This window comes from Amblyomma americanum, chromosome 7 (assembly GCF_052857255.1).
Source record: "Amblyomma americanum isolate KBUSLIRL-KWMA chromosome 7, ASM5285725v1, whole genome shotgun sequence".
In the NCBI taxonomy this organism is placed as follows: Eukaryota; Metazoa; Arthropoda; class Arachnida; order Ixodida; family Ixodidae; genus Amblyomma; species Amblyomma americanum.
The window spans coordinates 37,766,419-37,782,635 of record NC_135503.1 but is presented as its reverse complement, the minus strand read 5'-3'; the positions used below and the strand labels follow the sequence as shown (position 1 = coordinate 37,782,635).

The 16,217-nt window shown below is 43.2% G+C and overlaps 1 protein-coding gene across 6 annotated transcripts in view; it reads right to left on the bottom strand.

The window, feature by feature from the left end:
* LOC144098908 (intermembrane lipid transfer protein VPS13A-like) overlaps window positions 1-16,217 on the bottom strand; it is a 105,354-nt gene that overhangs the window by 54,922 nt on the left and 34,215 nt on the right. For all 6 annotated transcript variants that reach the window (XM_077631853.1, XM_077631859.1, XM_077631856.1 and 3 more), the window contains 16 exons: window positions 15,537-15,643; window positions 15,077-15,115; window positions 14,857-14,994; window positions 14,690-14,767; window positions 13,419-13,636; window positions 11,816-11,963; window positions 11,090-11,180; window positions 10,585-10,757; window positions 9,275-9,441; window positions 8,758-8,870; window positions 7,055-7,368; window positions 6,281-6,397; window positions 4,294-4,452; window positions 2,549-2,654; window positions 2,277-2,452; window positions 1,132-1,260 (listed from right to left, as the gene is read on the bottom strand). In XM_077631853.1, the coding sequence (XP_077487979.1) occupies window positions 1,132-1,260; window positions 2,277-2,452; window positions 2,549-2,654; window positions 4,294-4,452; window positions 6,281-6,397; window positions 7,055-7,368; window positions 8,758-8,870; window positions 9,275-9,441; window positions 10,585-10,757; window positions 11,090-11,180; window positions 11,816-11,963; window positions 13,419-13,636; window positions 14,690-14,767; window positions 14,857-14,994; window positions 15,077-15,115; window positions 15,537-15,643 (2,273 nt within the window). The remainder of the gene's footprint in view (window positions 1-1,131; window positions 1,261-2,276; window positions 2,453-2,548; window positions 2,655-4,293; window positions 4,453-6,280; window positions 6,398-7,054; window positions 7,369-8,757; window positions 8,871-9,274; window positions 9,442-10,584; window positions 10,758-11,089; window positions 11,181-11,815; window positions 11,964-13,418; window positions 13,637-14,689; window positions 14,768-14,856; window positions 14,995-15,076; window positions 15,116-15,536; window positions 15,644-16,217) is intronic.

The window sequence follows — 16,217 nt, the reverse complement described above, 5'->3', positions numbered from 1 at the left end:
TTACAGCACCTGATACTTGTCGAACCATCTGACTTGCTTTTTTCTCATGGGCTCAACTGTCAACATGCAGCGAAAACATAAGTGTGGTAATGCTAGGTTGTGCATAAAAACGATGCACTGGCGGCCACCAAGAACAGCCACACACTCCCGAGTTGGACAAAGAAGTGGAAAGTCACTGCGTTGTGCTATGGTGGAGCTGATGAATGACTATAAATGTCATTCAAAATTCTACTGTTCAACGGCAATTTTCAGAAAGAAAGGCATTGTTCTCTACAGTGAAAAAAATTGACGAAGGATCATACAATGTGACATGACAAATCTGTAAGCAGGGTGTCACCTGTCTCACCTCCACTTGTATTTAGCATTTTTTACGCATTGCTTCTAATTAGGCTGCTCGCATCACTGGATCATCATGTCTTTTCCACTTTGCCTCCACTTCGGCCGCTTGCACAGTCGAGTCCTGCAGTCTTGCTCTTCCCGCTGCCACTGCCGCTTTAGCTGATGGGAAGCTGGGCTGTCGCTACGCCTTCGCTAGTCAAGGGACTGGGCGCATCCATTGCAAATGCAAGCCCGAACATGCCTGAGCGTAGCGCGGGGCATGAGGCACTAGCTGGCGTGCAACACTGAAGGTCTGATGCAACAAACCAAACTGGTTCACTCTTCCTGCCACGCCACCTCCTCGAACTGCTCTGGCAGAACTTCGGAGTGAGTGCTAGTTGAGCTCTGCTTCACTAGGGACACTGAGGTGGTTTATATGGATGACACATCATCGTGGCTTCAGCGAAAGGGGGTCACAATGCTGTCGCACTGAAATGCTGCAACAACTTTTTAATTAAGATCTACATTCAGTGAGCTCAGAAAATGCTTCACGACAGAGACATCTGGCATCTCTAGTGTTGTTGGCAAGCAAAGCACGCAACACTGCAAGTAAAAACAGCCTTTCATACTGCTACAGCCAAATGTGCCACCATGTTGCCACAATGAGCCACAATTTGGCAGATTTCAACAACTCGGCACCTTTAACTCTACATGCTGAACCAAATGACACCTCACGACTCTATGGCACTGTTCTGACTGAAGACAAGAAGCAAAGGATGTCGATGCTGTGCTTTCAAGTTACAGCAAACTTACTTTGATCACCAGCTCCCAAGGACGATAGCAATTCTCAGCATCCATCACAGGCTCTATGAGTGGTTCCCAAGTGCTGCATTCTTCACTGTAGTATGATGCCTCCAGCTTCACATCTGTTGTCAAGTACATCTGCAGGAACCATCAGGAAAGAAGCGTAGGCCCACTTCAGTTCTGTTGTTCATTCATGCCTACTATATTTCAATGCCAGCCGTATCACTTGCTTCACAGTGGGGCTTGTCTGAACTCTTCTATTCATTTACCCGTTGCAGTGTGGTGCCACTTGTGGAGAGGAGTGGCTTACAACATAGCTCGTGCTACTGGCATGACTGGCGATTGCTCCTCTATAAAGTGCCACCTCGAAAAGAAAAAGAAAAAACTAAAAAAAACGGCAGTGGCTTAGCTTGGTTAAGCCTGGTGATTGCGAAGCAATAGTGTGTTATTCTCGGATCAGCTGGTAGTATGGCTGTATGACTGCCTTGGCGAGAGGAGCGGAGCTGTTTTATACAGCTGGTGTGACGTCACTCTGACCGTAGCGCCCCTGGTGAGAGGAGTGGGAGTTAGGCCGCCGTTGGTGGCTACCGCCTCGCCTCGCGACGGCGTTAGATGGGGCCCCGTTTTTACACAGCTGGTGTGACGTCACACCGACCGTAGCGCCCCTGGTGAGAGGAGCGGGAGTTAGGCCGCCGTTGGTGGCTGCCGCCTCACCTCGCGACGGCGTGAGATGGGGCCCCGTTTTTACACAGCTGGTGTGACGTCACTCTAGGTCACGTGGTGTGACGTCACGCAGCGAGGTCACGCTAAAAGTCAATGGTGCCTACCACCGCCTCGCCACGGAACGGGCTGAAGTGCGACCTAAAGTAGTATTGCTTCGCAATAAAAAAAAATTGCTCCCCCATTTCCTGTGACATGTTGCTAGTAATGAAATGCTTGCCCCCTCTCACGGTGGCACGTGTGGAGCAGGCACGAAAGTCAGCAAACGAGAGAGAAAGAAAGGGCACTAAGTTGGAGGGCTTCACTGGCCGGACTGGCTGACCTGGCTGGCAATGAAATCGAGGAGGCACTGGCTCATTTCACGACACAAGATAATCACAGAAAACAAACTGACCTCACATACAAATACCAAAATGATCTAATCGCAGAGTCACCTTTCTGGACCAGTCATGGATGTCAGCCTCCAACGAAGCTTTCACAAAAAAGGCTGGCACTCTTTTCTTTCCGGTGCCCATTTCAAATAGCACAGACACATTTGGTATACTGATCTCCAGAGATTCGGTTGGCGTGTTTGATGGGTAAGTGGTCTTCCTGATGGTTGCCTGCTCGCCTGGAAGACGCAGGAAGTGCCATAATGACAGCAGTGCAGAGATAAGCGAAAAGAAATAAAAAGAAAAAAAGAACAATGAAATTTTGCCTGTCTCACTGGGTTCTTCCAGAAACCTCGGCGGGCTCACTGGTTTCGGCGACCACAGCTCGAAAAGGTCTGCTGAATCCTGTCTTGACAGCCGATCTTCTGGAGTGGTGACCTCCTTTGAGGAAAGAATGGTGCACATTTTGATCACACCTCAGCCCCTGTTAATATACGATAAGGTGCCACAAGCTCAAGAGTGATGCATGCTTTTAAATACTTAGGAACTCAGATAGCCTCAGACCTTCGATGGAACGAGGACATATCGTATATAGAAAAAAAAGCTCTAAGACAACTGCACTACTTGAGAAGAACGCTGGCACAATCCACACAAGAAATAAAGCTTTTAGCTTACAAAACATTTGTTCGGCCAATGTTGGAATATGCTGCGGCAGTGTGGGATCCCTGGACCGAAAGTAACAAACTTAAAATAGAAAATGTCCAACGCAAAGCTGCTAGATTTATCTTTAATTGTTACAGTTGGAATATTTCCCCAACAGCCCTACTGCAAACCGCAGGACTTGAACACCTGGCCATGCGTCGTCATTGAGAAAAATTAAAGTTATTCTACTTGTATTATCACAATAAACTAACAATAGAGGAAGGAATTTTAGTTGAGCACACATCTCGACACGCTACACGCTCTTACCATACTAAGAAAGTTGCCGCGTTTTCATGCAAAACTAATGTATTTAAGTATTTGTTCTTTCCCCATACTATCATTAAGTGGAATGGTTTACCTGCTGATGTTGTCAATTGCGAATCGGTGAATTTATTTTTACAAGCTCTGAAGGATGTATAGGGCTCTTATGTACCCTTGTTTTGGGCCAAGTCCGATGCCTTCGTTTGCTGCCAGGATCGATGTCATCATATGTTCTATGTCTTTGTAATCGATTTTATGTTGTATGTACTGGTTTTTGCTCTGTTTGCTATCTGCTTCTTTTGCAACGTACTTGTCATTTTTATCAATATGTTTGTACCCCACTCCTGCCTAAGGCCTGTAACACAGGCCGGCAGTATTTGCTAAATAAATAAATAAATAAATAAATAAATAAATAAATAAATAAATAAATAAATAAAACAGCATTTCACATGTGAATGTGGCCTTCCAAAACATTCACACAGAATCAACCATAGTTATGAAAGTTTAAACTGCAGACCTGCTGTGCCCTACTGTTGTTTAAACTGCTTGCACACTGAGTATAACTCCATAAGGTTTTTGCTCTTGGTAAAATTTGGGGATTTGGCTTTTTGTGACTCTGCTCATGTTGTTTAGCAGCAAAAGATTTGTTTACTGCTGAAAAACTTGGTGTTAAGGATGGAAAATTTTTCCTCACTCCTTGATTCAAACTCATGCCTCTGATAATGATGTCGACTGCATTCGACACTTCATGATCACCAGCTGTAAGTGAGCGGTGGTGAGGTCTAGCCTCAGAGGTCGCATACAAAGAAAAGCACCCAACGTCGCAGTTTGCTTGTGAAAATGGCCTGCAGCAGCAACATTTGTAATTTATTATTTTGTCTTTTATAGCATATAAAACCTGCATTTTCAGTGAAAGTAGCCCCTTCACCACTAAGCACAGTAATCAGTAGATATAGGCCCGCTTAATTTGTCCTCAGCATCCCGTTAACATGCATGTGCTGGTCCACCCCAGCAGTGGCAGGCACCTGCTCTAGCCACAATGCAACATGAAAGGCCACGTGCATTCAAACCAATTAACTATCTGCAGTAAACAAAGCATGAATGAAGAAAGCAGCACCTTCAAGTTGGAGAGCAGCTCGGCAACTATCGATGCCACCGTTGACATCACATGCGGTGACAGGTGCACACTGATGTCACTCGACTTGGCCAACATCTTCTGCTCCTCACTGCTTGGCTTGTATGACTGGTTCAGTTCTAGGTTGAATGGCTTGACCACCTGAGGAATTGAGTACCTCCATGAGCAACAGAAATGCTACCACAGCACATGAAGACATGGCACTTCTTTTCTTTCTCGAGCAGAGTGTGTTGGGCTTGTGGATCCATTCTTTGAGACGCAGAAATGTCTGAACGAATTGCATGAACACGAAGCAGGACATAGGAAAAGCACATCTGTCCCATGTCTTGCCTTGTGCTTGTGCGATATTACAAACTTTTCCATGTCTTGGGCAACACTGCTTCTACTGAGCCATGGCATGATATATTGTACTATAGATTTTAAGGCAAGATTCTAAACAAATGATCACTGAAAAGAACAAGAAGTATGCTGGATCGAAATTCTTGTTTGGGCCAGTTGGTGACCGTTCATGTTGACTTCACAGCATGATACTACACACAAGGATAAAAGACTCAAAACGACTAGAACAGGCACCTTCGTCCTTGTGTGTTGAACATCAACAAGAAGTAACTGGAGTGAATTAAAAGTGTAATCAATGTCACTCAGCAAATCATGTGAAATAGCAAACAAGTGCTTTTTACATAATAACAAACATTAATAATTATTTAAATTTTTGATAAATAATTCCAATGTTGGTCATGAAAACATCTAGAAAGGTAACTTAGATTTGTAAACACAGGATTATGAACTAAACAGCCAAGCATTTGTTCAAACAGCAAGTGGAAACACAAAAGGGAAGTGGAAACAAGAACCAGGACCTTCTTTTGCCTCTCCACTTGACATATTTGTGAAAGAGCTCAGAATGTGTAGCTATGGCAAGTGTTGGTGACCTCAGATAGTAAAACTTAAGTGTGCTTGTTTCTGCATAAAAAATTCCATCAAATCAGTGGGCACAAGTAGCTTACATTCCAGTGGCTGGGCAACTACTGAGAGTTTTCTATCTATAAGCTGAATCCTTAGATGACTTGCACTGCGTAAGATGTAAGATTTTTGTTTTGAGTTCACAAGTTCGCTAATGTGTACTGCTGTTACTGTGTGCCATATATACGTAATGCTACCTTTCTTCAACATGAAAGGACACAAAATTTCTGTGATCTGTAAAAAAATTTAATTGCCCTCTCACACACTGTGTGCACTAATTTGGAGGTAAAGGCCAGTATTTACGCTCAAGGTGGGCAGAAAAGGTAGTGACACATATTTTAGCCACCACAGATATGAGGCTCAGCATTATTCCTTCTGCATCTTCCCAATCACTGCTGAAGCCTGTTCTACAGGCGTGCACATTCAAGATACATGTGCATTTAAATCAGCCTTGAGGTGCATACCTATTCTAACTGTGTCCTGCACTCCCCATGGATAATGTTACATTCACAAAAGAGCAGCACTTGTGTGATGCTCTCACATAAGCTCCAATGATGAAGAATTGCAGAAAGCACAGCTCACATGCTGGACAATGTGGTGATCAGGACCCTTCTCGTTGCAGCAGCCCTCACAACAAATACCCTGTTTTCTTGCTTCCTAAGCATCACTTTACATTATTGCAGTCTGTTAAGTCTCCGCTCCGAGTTGAGCCAGTTGCCAGATAAGTGTTCCCTAGGGAAAAAACTAACAAAATTTTAGGCTATGTTGCATAATGTGAGGACCCAACGATAGCTGTTACACTGGGCTATGCAACACCCCCTTCAAATTTCCCTCTTCATAACCCCTCCTACCCACCCTTGGCATGTGTATGTCAACGCCAATGTTGTGGTCCCTAGGGTGTGTGCCACCAACAGCTATTGCTGTAAAACATTCCAAGATTGGTCTGGGCCAGTGCATGCACGAGTCAGTATCAAAGACCTTGTACTGCACAGACACGTCAGCCACTCACAGTGTATGTGGTATCCTTTCTTCGTCCCCAGTAGAATGACGAAGCATTCAGGTTGATTACAGAGGCAGTCATGGTCTGTTGTCCCATGTTCTGGCAGTAGTCCACCATGACGTCCATCTAAAAACATGGTGCCCTCTCAACCACACGCAAACACGCACTCCAACATACATCTCAGAATGTGCTGAATGCACAACAGAATTCCTCTAATGAGGCATGTTTTTGCCACCTTCACTTTCTCTTGGCTGCTTCTTGTGTGTTGTACCTTTGCACAAAGGAAAACTGCTGACTCATAGTCATAGTTCGTAGTTTTCTATGCAAAGTGCACATTTCCTCTGACAAAAAACCAAGAGTGCACTTGGTCAGAGGATGGCATTTAAACACAACATTCTCACAAAATGAGTTGTGCTCATGGCAAACAACTCTGTCAAAATCAATCATGCAATTAAGCTTGATGAATGTCTAAAGTATAATGAATGGAAATATATAATCCAGGACGATATAAAAGCCAATGAAGATCACGCAATGAACATTCTATCAACTTGTACCCAGCATTCACCTATCACAATTTTGTTTTCAGCAGCACTTTTCAATAAAAAAGAGCAGTTGTACCCTGCAATTAACTACCAAATCACTGAAATTCTCATTTATTTGCACAACTAAGCCGCAAGTACAAAATATTTGTGAGTGAACTATCGTGAGGCTGCGGCAGCATGGTGTATAACACTACTCAAGACAGCAGGAAGGGGCCCCACAATTCGTAACCAAAGCACTCACCTTGAGGACGATGACCTCACTCTCCTGGTCCCTCGGGTCAGCAAAGAAGACGATCTCGGGCCTCTTGAGCACGAGTGACAAGGAGACACCCATGGCATCATCCGAGTGTGCGGCGGCTCCGCTCACCACAGAGTGGTAACCGCTTGTGTTGTCCGATGGCAGACGGCGTCGTGGCACAGTGGACCCCTGAGGGTCCTCAGTGGCACCACGCAGGTCGGCTGATGGTGGAGGCAAGGCCTCATAAACAAAGTGCAGTAGAGCAAGCAGGTAGGGCACAGACACCCGTAGGGATGTCTCCTCTATCAGTACGTCCACTGCAGGGGAAACACACAGAAGCTGTGAGCAGAGCACTTGGGTTGAGAGACTAAGCTGTAACACTAATTCAGTGGTCAGCTGGGCTGGAAACAAACCACTCTAACAAAAAGAAAAGAAAACACATGCTATTCATTATGGGACAAGCACTAGTTATTTGGGGCTACTCAGAAAAGGTTTGATGCTGAAACATGCATAGGACAGAGTAGTTTACCATGTGTGCATCTCTATGCCTAATCTCGTCTCATCAGGTCTAAAGCACTTGGGCATTCATTATTTCACGCGGACTAGTGCAGCACAAAGAAGTATGGGGTTAAATTTTATAACAAAAAGTACTCTGCTTCAGAGTACCAGGTGTAAATTTATTCTGAAGCAGTTTGGAGAAGGTCGATTTTTGTTTCAGCGTGGCTTAATAGAAAATTTACTGCATTCAATGATATGAAATCATTAAATTTTCAGAGCAGTTTAATGCACCTTCCATAATGCTTTTCAGAAATGCAACTCCTTGAAATCGATTTGAAATTAGATAGATTTTGCAAAGCTGCAGAAAAGAAGAGACTCTCCTAACATGCTTCAAGAAAAATCTCTCGCAGCAACATGTTATGCTAGTGTAAAGCAAATGGCTGATAGTATAAGATAGTTTATTTCAAGACAAGGTTTCTTTTCAATATAGAAAGGCATGACTGCAAAAGCCCGCTGCGCTGAAATGCTTTGCTTGAGTTGGCGTTGTGTTTTCGCCAAAACCACTATAAAACTGAGCCGCTGAATGTACATGCAAGAACAAATTCCATTGTTGCTTCTACACTGAAGTTGAAAATGTCTAAAGGAGATTATATGTCCAAAGGAAAACTATTTAACGTGTGCTTTTCAGTCACACTTATGGCGCAACCATTGGTCGAATAGGGATAATGTGCTCCCTTTCATATTGGAGCCGCTGGTACCTTCTACTTTAGTCTAGGTACACGTAAAAATGAGGAAAGTAGAACTGCAGTTTACGGCATGGCTGTCACATGTCACGCAACTTTATGCTTAGTTTGTTAACCCTTTGAATGTTGGCTTATTTCATCTTCTTATGGACTGAAATGTATTTTGGATTTGTCATTACTAAATGATAAACATTCTGAAAAATCACATTTCTAGTTACCAAGTTTGAGGAACACATTACCAAAGCATTCTTCAAGTCAACGCTCTAAAAATTTCACATTTTTTATAGACTTAAATCTTGCCCACAAACTGTAACCAACACCTTGATTTGCTTCAGTTTACATCTGATGCCACAGAGAACTGCATTTGCTCTTCACAAACGTTTATGCGTCTCAAGTGCACCTAGTTAAGAATTTTTCAGTTTTTAAAGGGTAGCCATGCTGATACCATCATGCTCTAGTGCTCACCAGTTGCATCGCCTGAGGTGGTCTCTCTGTACGTAATGTCAATCATGTTTGGAGAGCTGACGCTGATACCAGCAGCCATCGTCTCAGCATCACCGCTGCTGGAGCAAAACACCCTGCAAGAGGAAGGCACAAGGCATCATAAAGAAATCAGGGCATTTTAGGGCCTCATGCTAGCAAAACAAGTAAATGAAAACATACACTCAATGGAGCCATATTACAGCTACCGTAAAACACAAAAATGAGTCCATTTTAAAAATGATTTCCTGTATTTATTTCACATGCCTGGCTTGATGTGTTTCTCTACATAAGTTTTCAGATCTCAGCACACATTTTATTGCATCCACATTAGAGCACATTGTGTTAGAGGACACATTAGAGGACAGTGTTCAGATCGTGTTCACAAATGTGAACACAGAGCCTGAAGGGGATATCAAGGAACTGAATCATGGATTTGAATCAGGGAATGAAATCGAGAAATCAGAAAATCGAACATGCTACAGGTGGCAGGCAGCATTACCGGGTGTGCACGAGCGTGGCATCACTGCGTGTGTCCTCTAGCAGCAGGCCTTGCAGGGAGCACTTGACCTCGAGTGAATGGTCACTGAACAGGTCGAGGTTTATAGTGACCTCTTCCAGCTCCAGTCTTGAGAGAGCATGGAGTGGGTCTCGTACAGGTGACGAAAGCTGAAGCAGATAATCACAAAACAGTGCACATTGCCGTCCTGATGAGATTCAAGCCAGAAACTATGCTTTCATCCTCACCCACAAGGTGCACATGCAAACCAAGGCACACCTTTATATAATCTGTAAATGTGCCACTATTATATTTCAAAGTTCATGCAGTAAACAATAAGCAAGTGGTGAAAATGAAGTATAAGCTATAAGTAGCACAAGAAATGAACAGACAACTTGCGTCCTAAACAAGTAATAAAAAACTGAAAGGATAGTTCAGACTGTGTAACGCGAGATTCAATGACACCTGTATTCATATTATACGATTAGATGAGATAGAAAATATAACAGTGACTTTATATCTATATAGTTCTAAAGCGCACTCTTTAGTTTTCCACACATTCCTCTACATTCCTCTGCTCTCGCCATACTCTCCCTTCTCCTTCCATGGTAATCACCTTTCGGATGGTTCCCGTGGCAACCACCCTACGGTTACCCATTTCTACACTCATCATGCCCTCCTTCCACGATAACCCTCCTCCTTTTCCTTTCTGGGTAACTACCCTCTGGGAGGTTCTGGTGGCAACCATCTTACCCTCCATGCACTCCTCCTTCCACGGTAACCATCCTTCAGTTGGCAATTTCCCCGCTCTCGCCACACCCTCCTCTTGCCATGGCCACCGCTTTCCAGACGGTTTCTATGGAAAATGCCCATTGGTTGCTCCTTCTTATGCTCTCGCCATTCCCTTTGCCTTCCATGGTAACCATACTCCGGTTGGCGATTCTGCCCGCACGATACCCTCCTCCTTTTGTGGTAACCACCTTCTGGGTGCTTCCAGTAGTAATCGCCCACCAGTTACACATTCCTCTGCTCACACCATATCCTCCTTCCACGGCAAGCACCCTCCAAGTGGTTTCCATGGCAATGCACGCATCGATTATGCCGACCATTACAGCATACCCCTACTACGACGGCAACGACAACATGAACCCAGGAACGGGCGCTTGATAGGTGTTGCTGTAAAAAAAATGCCACACTAGCATTTTGTGTGAAGCTGTACAACCACCACTCAGTTTTCAGCGTTATGAGATCAGCTATGTAGTAGTTTGAAATGGCTTACTAAAAGCACCAAACACAACAGATTCTTTTCTTACTTGAGCATCTTCTGCGTCTGTGTAGAGCACAACATGCAGCCCTTCCATGGTGAAAAAGACATTTGTCTTTTTGTAGACATCAACAGAGGTAGTCAAGAATGTTTGCAGCTTCTTGACAGTATCATCCGCAGGAGCCGGGGAGGCCACAAGCGGCGGAGACACCGGTGTTGAAACTGTAAGCAGCAGAACAGTTGAGCCCCACGGGAATCAAACTGCACGTAATATTTTTCAAGGAAGAGACTGCCTTCCACCTTAGTAGTGCAACAAAGCTACATACAGAAGATACTCAGTTCTACAAAAATGAAATTGCAAAATTTTTTTTTTTTTTTAAGAAACTGATTAGCCATCTAGTTGTGCAGCTAAACCCACATGAAAAGCAAACGAGTACTGGGTGGTACTGCCTCAATCTCATGAATTATCCTTAAAGACGTTTAGCAGGAATATAACAACCAGTATTTAGGTGCATGTAGAGGAGTGGGTCACACCTATCAGCCCGTCATAGTACCTTGGTTGTGAGTCTCGATGACCTCCTTTTCTTCAAAGTTCTCTTTGAAGATGGCAAAGATTGTGCTGAGGTCCTTTTGTCCAATGTTGACCTGATCATTCAAGGAAACGTAATCAGTTTGTGCTGTTTGCAGCCAAAAGTAATTTCTATTTTGTTCCCATCTGTGTTTTCTTTGTGAACCACAAGTATTTCTATTTACGCCATCAAAATATATGATGTCTATTGCCCTGCACACTTTCAAAGCTGTCCAAAACAGTTCTAAAATTACAAGATATTTTCTGCAATCTCACCACATTTTGACACAGAATAGATCTGAAGATTATTACATGTACAGTTATAAACAAAATTTTACGTGATAAGGTAAGTTGTGCATAAAAAATAGTTACTTTTGCACTACCTCAATACCCAGTCAGCTGTATTTGTTCCTGTGGACAGAATGCACATGTCCCTCATGCTTCCAGGCTTATCAGTGAACTGATTTCACCCAACCAAACAGCAATAAACCATTTTTTTTCTCAAACCTACATCCTGTAAAATTTTGTCCAAGACTGTACATGAGAAGTTAAGAACCCATTATTTGATTTTATGTCACTGCTACTCTCAACCCTTTGGCTCCACTCAAGGAATGAGTACTGAACATTCTTTGTTTTAAACAGACCTAGATCACTACTTCTGATCCCACAGTGATTCAACAAGTCATGCAAGAATTTTTCTATTATTACTTGCCTTAACTAAGTCCATTGTGCCGCGTACTTCATACTCCATGACATTTCGGTTGAACAGTGTCAGTGCTCTCTTGATATCAAGGTTGAGCTTCATTGGCTCCAGGATAGACTCCTGTGGCTGGGTGCTTCCATCAAGCAAAATAATAGCTCTACGGGGAAAAAAAAATAAATGAAATACCATATTTAAATGCACATTAGTTTGTAAACTTCTTTTCTTTAAATTAAAGCTTCGAAAAGGGGACATGAAAATTGCATGAAGATTTTGCAAAAATGCCCTAAAATCTATACAAAAGTCATAAGCATAATACATGCCGTATATTGCTGCCTATACATCGACACCACCCCCAAATTGCACATCTTGTTGGCCAAAAAAATAGATACAATTACAAAAGGCTGCAGTTACAGAAAAATGGAGATAAAAGGTGATAACACAGCAGCCTCACGTGGGACCCGGCTGACTAGCAGCAAATCGAACAGCAAACAGTTTGGTAGTTACCGATTGCGGTACGCTATAGGTTACTGGCGGTTTGCTCTTGCAACTATTCGTCCACTGCAAGCAAGAGCGAGCCGGGTAAACAGCGTGCAATTCAATTTTTGGGGGAGGGGGCTGGCTTGGAGACGTCCCCTTGCCACTCGCATCTTTCGCAGCTGCATACTGCAATGCAGCCGTACCGATCTTTCCAAGCCTTCCTAGCGCGCAGCCACGTCATGCTGGTGGCCTGGCACAGCAGGGAGTGTAAACTGTGCTAGTTACATTTTTTTTTCTCTTTTTTAGAGGTGTGCAAATTACATAGGGGTGCAAATTACATGGAGGCGCAAATTACGTGAGTAAATATGGTAGTTTGGGGGCAAGCCAACAGTTCGTAAAAGTAGTCAGAAAAAAAAAGGCCCACAAGTGTTACAAATGAAAATCATTCAGGAAGAATGTCTTAAATTTCACTACACTTTGAAGAGACAGAAAAAGCAATCAATGCAATTTACATACACCATGCGGCTCTATCAAGTGCGGAAATAAATAACATAAAAATATAAATACGGAGCAAGAATAATGTGCGCTTTCTCCAAGTTTCTGAATGGTTTTCACTCAGAAAAGCCTCAATATATCTAGCCCCAGAAAATCCCAAAAGTTTTCAGAAGGTGCTCAGGAACCCCATGCGTCTTGGCTTCCATCTTTTGCCTAACATGCACACACAAAAAAAAAGCGTAGTCACACAGCCCCTCAGAAAAATGACCAAATTCAATAATAATGACTGGCTTTAGAGTAAAACAGTCTGCCGTAAGCTGTTGTAGTATAGTCAGTTTCAAGAGAAAGTGGGTAAAAGGAAAGATGGGTCTTTAAGTGTGGATAGTATAGTAGGTGCTCCAGGAATCTAAGACGCATTCCAAGAAACCAAGGATTCCACAGAACACAGTTAGAGAACTCTTGCTCTAGTCTGCTTGCGGACATTTTTATTAATCTTAATTTCACTTGTGCTGCCGATAGTACACTGCCCCCAAGTACAAATATTTTCATGTATTATATTTCAATAAAACCTCTGCTTGCGCACTGGGCACAGCTGCTGTTAGGGTGGGCGTACTAGCAAAGGAAGGAAAGGAGAAGAGACCTGGTCATGTGCAGTGAGCTGAGGCGCACAAGGATGTTGTCCACATAGTCTGGCTTGGGCCCTGCCGAGATCTCCTTGAAAAAGTTCTCAATGTTCAGATCCCCCAGGCTGAGCACAATCAGGTTTGGCGAGTCGGACTTTTGGGGAACCAGAATCGTTGGGGCGTGGATGTCAATCGACAGCTGAAGCATCACAGATTTCTGGGCAAAGTCAGCCACCTGGAACAGAGCTGCCTGCTTACACAGATTGGAAACCATAACAGGCCTGCAAGAGGCACACTGGCAAGGAAAGGTATCTGGATGGCCTACAGCTGCTATGCCTATCTAATATGTCAGCAGTAAACTCGAGAACCGAAGTGCTCCTAATCTTGTAATCAAGAAAATGTGACTTCTTAAAAAGTTGCTAATAATGATATTGTCACCACAATATTGACTGACAGATAGCAGCACTATCATCTCGCAAGCATGTCTGTATACAGGCTGTTTCACCTAAGACTTTACACAATTTAAAAAAATAGACTTTTTTGAGTTAGAAGAGCGCTTTTTTTGCCATAGCATTGTCACCAGTGTAGTACATCAGAATATAGCTAAGACGTGCCTGGTTAACTAATATTTAATAGTTAACTTTCTAATTATTACCGTTAGACTTCTTACTTATTGTGAGCATGCAGCCCACCATAAGTAATGTCCATATCAGTTTTTTTAAATTTCGAAAACGCGGCTACTCTCGGTGCTGTGGCCCAACAAATTTGAACTATTTCGACGAGTTGCGTGCACTGGAGAGGTTGCTTTGCCTGCAAGCTTCTTGAAAGCGCATGTATTTTGCCGCGATATTGCCAAAAATGTTGCCAAAAAAAAAAAAAACCTAACTCAAAAAGGCTATTTTTAAAAATTGTGTGAAATCTTAGGTGAAACACCCTGCATACCTAGCAACATGGCATAAGTTCATTTTGGATGTTTACAACAAATCCCTAATCCAAAAACACACTTACAGCAGTGGACAGATAATATAGTGTTTCACAATGTTCTGCTTTTGCGCCAAGATGAGAAGCAGAAGTGCAAACCTTTTAGAACTGAGGATATAGTGCACAAATCCACAATCCACAACCCACACCAAAACCCACACCACAATGCACATCAAAAACAAAAATACTACACCATACTCAAGTTACATTACACAAAAGTAGCAATTTTTTTTAGAAATTTTTTTTTCCCCCAGAAAATGACCCAAGAGCTCAATCCTAGTCAGCTGAAAAGCAGAATGCAGCCTACCTGCTGCTGAACAGCTTTCTCGGCTGACTTGACCATGACGGACTTTGTGTCCAACTGCACGAATGGCTCCAGAAATTTCTGCAAAGTTGGTCGACCACATATAGACCTTGCAAATAACGAGGTGTGCAGGATGAAATTGTCAATCAAGCTCAAAGCACAAAGCCCACCTGGACGTCCACAAAGAACCTCCGGAGCAGCACCAACTGCACTCGCCCAACATGCAGGCGAATGCTGCCGTCAGGGCCTTTCAGCTTCTCGTCCTCCATCGACTCGATCGACTTTGCTCGTGCTGCTTTCCTCACATACTAAAAAGCACAATTATGCAGCACTCACTGAACGCTCACATTTGAGTCACAGATAGAATCGAAAAGTTGTGTACATACACACCTTCAAATCAAAAAGCTTGTCGTCCTCGATAAACAAAACCTGGAAGACAGAGAACCACACCTTTCATATTCTCGTTTCTGCATTGAGGCCTAAGCAATAAAAGGCACATACATTCAATGCTGTGTATGTACTGGTAATCCAAAATAAGTTTATAGTTCAAGTTAATGAAGCCAAAGGGCAGAAAAACCAACTAAAAGAAAAAAAACTGCAGTCAAAAGTGGCAAAAAATAAGTTGGGCTGCCGAGATCTGGAAATATATATGATCAGTCATGAACAGATTTGCATGAATATATTTCCTGTGTTTCAGCATATGGGTTTTGTCCGCTCTCTGGTGATATGAATTTTTAATGATAAAAATATCTTTTCAACCAAGCAATATTCATATCACTGAGATTCTACTGCAATTACAGGCCACATACAGCACGAACCATTTGCAGGTAAGAGGAGCGACAGCGCTCACCTTGGAGTACAATGTTGACTCCAGAAGGTCAACCACAGAGAGATGCGTCAAGTCCACTCGAACAATCAGTTTCTCGTTTGCTTTCTGGATGTAGTCGCACTCCAGCCCTGACAAGAGATAACAACAAGAACCATGGTAAATCAGCCCTGCTAGTAACTGATCACAGTGAGATAGAATATGGTTAATTTACATGGGACACCATACAGAGGAACACACAGCGACAACAAGCACTCTTGGCTTAAATGGGCAAGTAAATGGGGCCCCTGAACACTGCTGGCAGCTTTTACTCCAGACAAACGCAGCTATTAAACAAGTGAAACTCACGACAACAAAAACTGCAGACAAACTGTCTGTGCAATGATTGAATTGACATCCATGGCAAGTGTCCACAAGATTTTTATTGCTTCCTGCATCTCTCAGTAATGAAATGCCTTCAGGCAGTCATCTGCATCTAGAAAAAATTTCTAAAAAAAGCCATCCCATGTATCCCTACCCCCGCGGGTCCAACTGAGTAGCCATGCCATATTGTAGATTAGTGACTAAACTTTCAGTTTTTACATAGTTGGATCCCTGGCCTCCAGGGTGCGATTTTAAAACCAGCCATGAAATCGAAATTGCATCGTGACCGCTGGCAGCCATGGCTGCCAACACGAGCCCATCATAAGTGCAGTATCACGACGC